The following is an 11,016-nucleotide window of genomic DNA, read 5'->3' on the forward strand; positions in this document are numbered from 1 at the left end:
ATGGAAAACTGAATTTGTTTTTCCAAAAACAGCCGAGGCTAGTAATCAACTGAAGTATTTTGGGACAAGATCATTAGATTTTCTTGGAAGGTATCAAGAGAAATGGAACAAAAAAAGTCAGAAAAATGGAGTTAAGCTATGATTCTCCAGCATCTGCAGTTCCTACTATCTCTTAAGCTATGAATGTACCACATTCCAATTGAGTGGCAGAATAGGTCAGAGTGACTGAATTCCCTATTCTATTATCCGATGATTCAGAATAATTGGACCAAAGTACATGCATGTATTTGGTACCCAGTTTGAATTTTTATATTCTACTGTGAATCCATACTTCCATTATAAATTTCAATGTCCTTATTTAGAAAATACCTTGAGATGCCTCAGCACAGTTTTGGTGAAACTGCAGTACATTCCCTGCCAGTGAAAGATGATGACAAAATGACAAGTTGACAAGGTGGCTCCCAATATAATATGTGGATATTGTGATGTAAATGATTACAATTAGCCAAAGAATCAAAAGCAACACAAGGGAAAAACTTCATGCAGCAAATCATTACAGTCTGGAATGCATTTCCTGAAAGAGCACAGAGGAGACAAGTTCAATTGTGGTTTTTTAATGGAAATTGTATGAGCCCCAGAAGGAAGGGGGGAAAAAACAGGTTGCCGGGCTATAGGGAAAAGGCAGGGGAGCGGAACTAACTTGTTCTTGCAAATATCCAGTATATATTCTCACAAAAATTCTACAAGAGGAAAATTGCTGCAGGAAGCATGTATAGTTGAAAGATCTTTTTAAACACATATGAAAATACAAGCACACATCTGTTATCCTTCGGATGTTACACAAGCATATTTCCAAATCTGTATCACAGAAGTGATAAAATAAGCACCTCAACACCTTGCTCCTAGCTCGACTAACTGGAGGTCAAGTTCAAATTCAATCATGGCAATTTTTGAAACAGATCCAATAACATGATACTTGTAGGTTGAAAACAGATAAAACAAGCTGGAAAACTGCTGTAAAACCTAAATGGTTCACTAATGTCAGCTAAGAAAAGTGAATCTGCCGACCTTATGCTGTCAGCCTACATTTGAAGTTAATCTCACAATAAACAGCTATTATTGCCCTCAGGATAGGAAGTAAACACAGCTTTACCACGTTCTCCTTTTTCCCAAGAACAAACTCAAACGTTTTCTGACTTGAGCATTTGCCAAGATCAATCAGCTTCTAAAAAAACTTGAACAAATCACAGCATACACCTTGTGGCCTTAGAGACACTGAGTTACACACAGCCAACACATTGCGCTGCACTGGTAAGAAAGAATGACCTTGACTAATAGTGAGCAGAATCATGGGACATCCAGCAATTCTGATAAACAGATTTAGTTGATAAGGCGCCACACTCCTTAGATAATTTTTTCCTGGCTGTTGAATTGGAGGGCACTCACCCAGAAAGAAAAAATGCAGGATAAAATTGGAGGGCCAAGCATAGTCTGCCAACATCTCGGGATCAGTCAGATAATCCTTGGTCTTTTAAATCAGGTTTACATACACCACTATGAATTCCAGTGGCTGTTAATCTGATTAAAAATCTTCAACGTGGAACAAAGTATATATTTATTGTGGAATTTCAAAAAGCTGAGTGTCTGCTTGGTCTGGTGATCGCACTCTAACTCAGACTCATACCCCACTCTGGTAAGTGCCAAAATTCCAGTGCATTTCTGGATTGTTGCGCAGTGTAAGATATCATCTTCTAAATAAAGTATTAAATGAAGATTCCACATGCATGTTTGGTGAATGTACGTACAATAGTTTTCGTACTATTGGGAAAAGCTACCCTTGGTTTTGAAAACACTTTTTAATCCTCCATCAAAACCAGCTTACCCAGTTAGTAATCCTTTTGTTATCTGTGGCACGTTGTCAGACCCAGTTTGTGTACAGCAATAAGTCTGAGTACTGAGCAATAAGAAGACAACAAGGACCTACTTCACTGCAAGATCTTTAATTATAGGGGGTACCCACATCTGTAACAAAGGCAGCAATGTTTGTCAAGCAGAACTTTCCTCTGGTAACTAAGTACCGACTGCTAGTTAGTAAAGTTAATTGACAATATCAATTTCCATATTTTGTCTATTATTGACATCCAACTGGTGGATCATAATCTGGAAGAGAAAAAAGGTATTGTGCTTCATGCTCCCAATGCTCCAGAGCCAAATCCTTGCTTAACTATTCTTTTTTGATCAGGGGTACCTATAAATCTCCTTCAGAACCTCAGAATACACAAAGTTGGCTCAGTTAGTACCTGCTTTTCTCATCTGTGCCCTTGACCACTACAGTACATTCCTGGCCACCTTCCAATGTTCTATCCAATAAACTTGAGTTCATTCAAACTTTTGCTGCCTGTATCCTACCTTAACATGCACCAAGTCCCAATGATCTACGTTCGTAAAATGTTCGTTTTTTTAGAATCATCACCCTTGATTTCAGGTTTCTCCATGACCATTCTCCTCCCCACCTCTAACCTCTCCCAGCCTTACAACACTCCAGAATCTCCAGCTCCTCCAAATCTAGCCTCGAGCATCCTGGTTTTAAATCCTCCACCATTAGCAAAGACACTTTCAGCTCCACGGATAGCAGGCTCTTTACTCCCTCACTAAACCTTCACCTCCTTATTAAAGCACTCCTCAAAAGCAAATTTTTTAATCAAGCTTTTGGTCGTCTCAGTACATAATGTGGATTAGTGTCAATATTTATGTTCAGATGGATTGTTTTAAGTTTTAAGCTTGGGTTGTGGGTGAGGCTGTTGACTTGCTTGCCAAGCTGGCTTGGCTTGCTTTTGTTCAGACATTTCGTCACCATGCTAGGTAACATCATCAGTGAGGTCTCCAACGAGGCGATGTTATTCTACTCCGTTTGGAATTTATACTGTTTGGTCCGTTATGGGGAGTGGAGCAATTTCCAGTTTTTGATCTGTATGGGTTTGTATATGGGGTCCAACTCTATATGTTTGTTGATTGCATTATGGGTGGAGAATTCCCGTGCATGTCTATGTTTGGCTTGGGCTACTTTGGTTACTTTGTCCCAGTTAAACTGATGGCCTTCATTGTCCAAGTGTACTGATATGAAAGAAAGTTTGTCATGTCATTTTGCTGCTAGCTGATGTTCGTGAATTCTGATGGCTAGTTTCCTTCCTGTCTGTTTGTGGCAGCCGTTGTATGGTATTTTGTAAACTAAATTGGTTCTGCATGTTGTGGGATTGGGGTCTTTAATCCGTGAGTGTTTGTTGAAGGAGGCTGTGGGCTTGTGTGCTACCACGATTCCTAGTGGTCTTAGGATCTCGTTGTCAGTTCCGATATGACACATCAGAACTGAGGAGACTCTTCAGATCACTAGGAATCATGGTAGCACACAAGCCCACAGCCACTCTTCAACAAACACTCACGGATTAAAGACCCCATTCCCACAACAAGCAGAACCAATGTAGTTTACAAAATACCTTGCAACGGCTGCCACAAACATTACATCGGACAGACAGGAAGGAAACTAGCCATTAGAATACATGAACATCAGCTAGCAGCAAAACGACACGACGAACTTTTCTTAAACATCAGTACACTCAAGTCAATGAAGGCCAACAGTTTAACTGGGACAACGCAACTCCAGCAGCCCAAGCCAAACATAGGCACGAGGGAATTCCTAGAGGCATGGTTCTCTACCTGTAATGCAATCAACATAGAATTGGACCCCATATATAAACCCATACAGATCAAAACCGGAAATGACACTACTCACCATAACGGACCGGACCGTATAAATTCCAAATGGAGTGGAATAACATCGCTTCATCGGAGGCCTCACTGATGATGTCACTTAGCATGGTGATGAAATGTCTGAATGAGAACAAGCCAGCTCGGTGAGCAAGTCAACAACCTCGGATGGAGTGTGTTAGTCATTAGACTGCATCTAGGCTGTCACCATTAAAGATGGTGAGCCACAGAGGCTGCCAGCATGAAGCACTTTCAGTCCTTCACAGGAGATTTGAAACAAAGGTAAAATAAAATTCCATGGCACCAAAGAAACATGCTCAGACGACATGAAAGATCCTTTATGAATGAGAGATTGGTCCTGAAAGCATCCTTCCCTCCAGCAGGATGTAAGCAAAGTGGTCGGGAAAATTGAATAAAGAGCCTTTAATTTGTGGTTGTACCATGCCAACTTAAAATTCTCTTGGAATCCCCATATGTTATTGAAGCCGGACAAAGTAGTGACATTCTGGGGCATTTTTCACAGAATTTTAATTCAGCACTTCGACTATCTTCCTTTAATTTCATGACCTGATTTCCAGCATTCTCTCCAAATTCATTCCTCCTGTCGGAGGAGCTTCTATTGAAGAGTGTAGGGGAGCAGGTGTAAGGCAGACAGTTCTAATTGAAGAATGAACATGGGAACAGACTCAATGGATGAATAGCTTCTTCTGCACTCCAAGTTCCAGTCAAAATGTGCATTCATCTCTCGGGTTCTTTTTTTTTTTAAATTAACGCCAACGCCCTGATTTATTTCAGGAAATTTCTCCAGTTCTCCACTCCCATTTAATTTTTTGGATTTATTTTTCACATTTTGCTCAATTTATCTTTATTACTCTGTGACATTATGCCTTTCCCTCAGTGGAAATTTCAAACATTTTAGGCTACTACTTATTCCTTTATGGTTTGCTGAATGAATGGTGCTGTCACCTCTCTATTCCTACAACTGGGGTTTAACTGCTCACAGAACAATGAGATCAAGACGCAACTGACTCCAAGTCGTCCCTGTAACAGGCTGAATCAGGAAACAATCTCATTGTTTCTGCCTGTTGTTTCATTTCTATTAATTTCCATGTCAGGTTGGATTGAAGTCAGCCATAACTGCTCAAGGAAATGAAGGGCCTATATGTGACTCCAGACATGTAGCAATGTAGTTGGCTCTTAGCAGCCCTCTGAAATGGCCTGGCAAGCCAAGTTCAAGGACAATTAGCAACAAGCAAATGTTAGCCACACCAGCGACATCCACATGCCTTCAAAAAAAGTGAAAAAAAGCGACCATCCATCCAGAGAATTAACCCTACACAAACTTAACTCAATCCAAACTATTTTGAAATGTGACTGCCATTAGTTCAGTTTCATGACTTTCCAAGATACCTTGAACACACACAGCCATCTCTCCTCAATTTCAGGTTGGTTCAGTCAAAATCATTCCTTTGAGGGTGGGAAGGTCTACAGATTGGAGATCATAGCCAAGAATAGCATTGCAAGTGGTGAGGTGAAAGCAAGATCCCATCTCTCTGGCAGGCCTGGCAGTTGCTGAAGACCCTATGGCAGTAAAGAGCAGGACATGCTCCTGGTGCACCAGCCAACATTTCACTTAAAACACAACCAAAAATAAATTCATTGTTCATTCTTCTCGTTGCCGTTTACTGGCATACAGCAATTGTATTTGCTTTTATCCTGTCACTGTAAAATTAATTGCTTCGAGCACTCTAAAAGCTTTCAATGATAAGTGCTACGTATAAGATATCTTTCATTACTTCACTATTGCCGAATATCCTGTTGCCGATCTCTGTCCTGCTTGGTGGGATAAGCACATGCCCATAATCCCGGAAAGTTTGTCCATAATTATCGGTGTTACATTACAGAGTGCACACTCAGTTGCGAATAAGAATGCTGGGGTTCAAGACCTTTGATGCATTGTCTGGACCGAGTTCTTACCACAGTGTGAAGGAAATGCTGTCATTTCTACTGCCATTTGGAAGAGATCTTAAACCAAGACCTCATTTCCTACTTCAAGGTGATGTAGGACATTCTGATCACCATTCACTCCTCATCCAACAATGCAAGGAACAGATTAACTTACCAATTCGACTGTCATAGTTTATGGGAACTTATGGTGTGTAAACTGGCTGCTGCATCCCTCTACATAAGTAACAAGGTGGCAGCAGTACTGAATTGATGGTGAAATACTTTGGAGTGGAGGCGGCAGCAATTCAATGCAGGCCTGTTCCATCACAGTACTTGATAACATCTAATAATACTTCAAATTACACACCTTCGCTTTATATTGCTCAATATCCTTACCCAACAAAAATCTATTGATCTCAATCTTGAAAATTCAATAGATCTAGCAAGTCACAAGAACAGGAAAGGCTATATAAACTCAAGTGCTTGCAATTCCCAACACCTTTGGCTATATAGTATAATACTATATGCATCTTTGTACACTTATAGTGATTGAATTTATTGCTTGTGTTTTGAATCTTTCAAATTCACTTTGTCAAAAGGCAGCGGAAGCAGTCTGCATATTTTTAAGGCAGAGTAAGATTCTTCAAAAGGTTACTGGAGTTCGCAGAGACTGGAGTTGTCAAATCATTCATGATCTTACTGAATGGCAGAGCATGTTCTAAGGGCCAGATGACGTTCTCCTATTCATAACATATGCCCATGCCAATCTTCTGACCTCTAAATTCTCTCTCTTTCATCTATATTTAAAGTTTCATGCAATGGTGAATACTTCAGCTTGAAAGCCATCAATCAGTCAAAGAACCAGGATCCAAAAACCTCACGAAAAATGGTTCAGTGAATTTTAAATTATTCCAGTACATTACTATGACTGCAATGCACTTTGAAATGACCTGATGTCATGCAAAGCACTATATACATGAATGCATTCGTTACTTTAAGATACAGACGTATCTGGGTCTGATGTCCAACGTTGCAAATACAGACCAGGAAATCTCAGGGTTCAATGCCCCACTCTGTGCCTGTATAGCTCTACCCTCCCAAATGAACTTCTGACATCCTAAGGTATGTGTAGGGGGTTTAAGCTTCCACATGGCAGCCAAGCATGATTGTGCGGACATGAAGGGGAGGACAGAATCCAGGACAGACTCATCCATGAAGCCTCCAGGGTTGAACAGGCTGCCAAAACTCACCGTATAGGCTTATAGATGCAGACTGGCCAGTTGGGCGAGGTACTGGAGGGCAACCGGGGCCCGTGGAACCTTGCCCCAGCACGGAGTCAGCGCCTTCAGGAGAGGAAGAGAGAAAACTGGTGGAAAAAGGAACAAAATAGACACGAGGGAGCAGCTTCAGGCTGTGATGTAATCTCAGGGTTCACCCGCGGGTCATTAGCTGCTCAAACTTTACCCTCGTGATCTGAATTGCCTCTAATAATTTCCCATACCCACAAATCTCTCAACGTGACACGTTATGCCAAATGCACAAATATCTCACACAGCAAAGTGGATGCTGACAAAAGGTCAGAAGTGTATTGCATCACAACCTCTGACCAAGTCAAAGGTTTTTCTTTTATGTTTACTTTGGGACCCTACATAAAATGCGGAGAAACAAGGCAGGTGCCCAATGACACCCAGAATGGTCTAGTCTAGGGCTTCACTCTGCTGGTTTGGCATATTGTTAGAACCCCTCAATCAAATGACAGCCACTGATGCTCTCAGCTAATATCAGACACTCCATGTAACACTTTGTTAATTTGAGTAGAGGTCTACACAAGAGGGTCTTGCAATCTGCCTCCAGGTAAATTCGCCAACAGCCTGCATGAAACGAAAAGGAAATTTTAGGAAGGAGACAAACTGAGATAATTGATGCACAGGATATCTAGTCAGCATCTATCAAGAGGAACACATCACCTTAAACCCATGGTGAGGTTAATCTTTGCTGTCTATAGATATTGAGAACAACCCTAAACTCCAACTAGTAAGATGTGCCCAATTCCTTTGAAGGAATTCCTGAAGGAAGAATGGCAGTGTCCTCTAAGCTGTGTAACTATTCTTTGCTTCTCCCCACAGAACAGGAGTGTTAACCCTTCAATACTTCCACTTCAGAGCAAGAAACTCATTTTGATCCACTCTTAGTTGTCCAACTTGCAGTTTGTGCACAGCTTTTCTTCCTATCCCCATATATTAACAGCAAGTCCATTGGACTAAGTGATCAATGTTGGTGGTCATGCTCCACCTAGGCCTACTCGACAATAAAAGGTGTTATATAGGTGACAGTAGTTACTGATCTCTAGTAATAAAAGAACAGCTATCAGATTTACAAAGCAATATGCAATAAATAACCTGTAGAATCTTGAGGAAATCAAGAAACTAAGGGATAGAGCTTTGTATTGTGATATAACTGGCCTACCTGATCACCTTGATATATTTGGAACTTCAGGATTAAGAGAAAGGATATCTAAATGCTAACTGCTCCACAAAATCCACTTGTGCCAGCAATACGTCAAAACCTATTCAGTTAATGGCAGTAAAGAAAAGGTTTGAACAATGTGGAGCATAATCAGTGCATTGCTCTTCCCACAAAGGGTTACACAGCAGTGATAACCTGTCTCATCCCTTGCTACAGATGCTGACTGGTCTGCTATGTGTATTCAGCATTCTCAGTTTTAACACCAGAATTACAGAATCACTTTTCTCCCCCCAGTTTCCTGTTACATGGAGAGGTTTCTTTGCAAACTTGTGTAAATACGCACTGCATAGCTGGAACAAGTTAACAAAGCAGGGTACATGCACAACATAAAAAACAGAATCACTAACAATTATTTGTACAAAATTTACAGCCCAAATCTCCCTTCAACCCAAATCAAAAACAAAGAGGTTACATCATTTTGGATGATTTGAAAAGTGGGGCTGCCTTCAGAGACGTGTCTTTATCCCTGTACAGTGCAAGAGGAGTGTGCTTCAAGTGCCAAATTGCATCAAACTGCACTCTCAATGGAAACACAAATGGAAACACACTAGCATCCTTTATTAAAAACTACTTGTGTCCGAAAGACAAATTACAGCACATCTACTTACCCCCTTCACTGCACTCCTCTGGGGGTTTTGCTTTCTTTGCAAGACGGGGATCCAGCCAAGTAGTTGTCTTAGTGTTATGACTGTGAAAGAGAGAAAAATTACGACAATACAAACAACACAATAGTGCTGCAGGCTATCCCTCTATATATGCATATATGTCAACGAGTGAGAGGACGAGTGTGAATGACAGAGAGGTAGGAGTGCGAGAGCGAGAGCAACAGCACCAGCACAAGTGCACGGGTGAGAGCGCGCAATTACTGAAACACATGACAATGAAATAGGACTAGGGCTGGGGAGGCATCCAGAAGTATAGAGGAAGGAGAATCTGTAACCGCCTAAAACTCAGGCAAGGCTGTACACTTATAACATCTTCCCAATGCCAGCAAAGAACATGTCAGGCTTTCAATCTACATCTGGCTGCATTGGGTACAACAAATGTGACTGGGTTTGGGAGCTTGCTGCACATAATAAAATGTAATTACGTTCACTATGAATACAGCCTATCACACATAGCTCAGTCTGAATTCCCTCCTAAAACACGCTACCTCTTTCTCTGTGCAAGATGGATTTAAAACTCACCTCTTGGACTAAGCTTTTGGACATTGTCCTAATCTTCCCTATGTAGTACAGTGACAAATTTTCACTTAACACATCTGTGAACTGATTTGATGTTCTTCTTTATTAAATGTGCTTAATGAATGAGAATTGTTTTTACTTTATGTTACTAAAAGTCAAAACAATCAACCTCAGTTTTACAAAGACCCCTACACATTCAGTAACAGATACTCACTCAATGAAGTAAATCATCCCGCTGTCAGTGTAGGCCATCTCCCAATTGTTTGGCAATGGCTCGACTAAATCTTCCCTGGTAACCGGATCCAAGTACCTGAATTCTGTTACGCCCTCAGTGTGGCTGGGCCCAGGTCCTGCAGAATGAATAAATCCCTTGGTTACACTCTTCAGAATGATAAGTGAAAGCCACGCAAGACAGATTGTACAAGACTGAATAGTTACATTCGACCTTGACAAATATCATGCAGCCAGCAAATACAAGTGTCAGCTCTACCTTTTGTAAAGTATGCAGCGAAATGCTGGGATGTATATATAGCTAGGACAAGTACAAGACGACAGACATGAGGGCCAGCCTTGTATAAGATCCTAAATACAGCCCATGTGGAATATCACATTTAGTTCCAGCTCCATGACTTCACGACTGCAGCTACTTCAATTAATTGCTTTTCTCACCTTGTTTGTTCTTAAAGGAAACTGTGACAGCAAGAAGAATATCAGCACAACTTCCCCTAGTGATGAATTACCACATAACATTCCGAGCAAAAATGCAAGCACAGCAAAAAGAAACAGCTAGAACAGCATCAATATCAGGCGATGTCATAATATGCCTGTGATTCCACTCTGCCTCACCTGGGTAACTGGTCCCATTGGCAGTGGGTCTTTCATCATCTTCATCTTCATCTGGGACCATAGTGTCAGCTCGCTGCATCATGCTCACAGATGTTGTTCGTTTCCTTTGTGCCTCCTCTGAGCCATCGTCCAGAACGACCTGATCAACCACATCCTGCTGAAAAGGGCCAGGCTCTGCAGGAGGCTTCGGTGTCCCATAGAAATTACCTGTTAAGTTCAGGGTGGCACAAAGACCAAATGAATTCCTCAATTTCATACCACTTTACCGATACTCACTTCCTAATCAAAGTTCAAAAACAAATCCTTATCATTCAACTGCATATTTCTCATGCTATAAATTTGGCAAGGCTAAAGCTTCCCTTCAGCATAGAAGCCAAGTGAGATACCAAAACAGAAATTGCTGGAAAAACTCAGCAGGTCTAGCAGCATCTGTGGAGAGAAATCAGAGTTACTGTCTTGGGTCCACTGACGCATCCTGCACTCTCAACTGAACCAGGGTTCATGCCCCACCTTGAAAGCAATGGTGAGAACTCACACCAGGCGAGATTCAGGGTTGGTGCAGAGTTCAAACTCAGCCTTAGACGCAGTTGAGGAGCAATGGAAGTTGAAAACCAACCAGGACTTGTACAGCAGACAGTAATACTAACTCCAAATGGAAGTGTCTGAGTGCAGAATGAAGTGGGACTCAGCTAAAATATTTCCAGTCTATTTCACTTGATAAAGGGGTGTTTTTTTGAGTGGCGGGGGG

The 11,016-nt window shown here is 41.3% G+C and overlaps 1 protein-coding gene across 5 annotated transcripts in view; it reads right to left on the reverse strand.

Moving 5' to 3' along the window:
- magi3a (membrane associated guanylate kinase, WW and PDZ domain containing 3a) overlaps nt 1-11,016 on the reverse strand; it is a 114,478-nt gene that overhangs the window by 34,720 nt on the left and 68,742 nt on the right. For 4 of the 5 annotated variants that reach the window (XM_020530744.2, XM_048612265.1, XM_020530743.2 and 1 more), the window contains exons 4-7: nt 10,269-10,475; nt 9,637-9,772; nt 8,847-8,926; nt 6,963-7,055 (exon numbers count right to left, since the gene is read on the reverse strand). In XM_020530744.2, coding sequence (XP_020386333.2) covers nt 6,963-7,055; nt 8,847-8,926; nt 9,637-9,772; nt 10,269-10,475 — 516 coding nt within the window. The remainder of the gene's footprint in view (nt 1-6,962; nt 7,056-8,846; nt 8,927-9,636; nt 9,773-10,268; nt 10,476-11,016) is intronic. The other variant, XM_048612266.1, reaches the window with a different exon arrangement.

Source organism: Rhincodon typus, chromosome 25 (genome assembly GCF_021869965.1).
Source record: "Rhincodon typus isolate 14 chromosome 25, sRhiTyp1.1, whole genome shotgun sequence".
NCBI lineage: Eukaryota > Metazoa > Chordata > Chondrichthyes > Orectolobiformes > Rhincodontidae > Rhincodon > Rhincodon typus.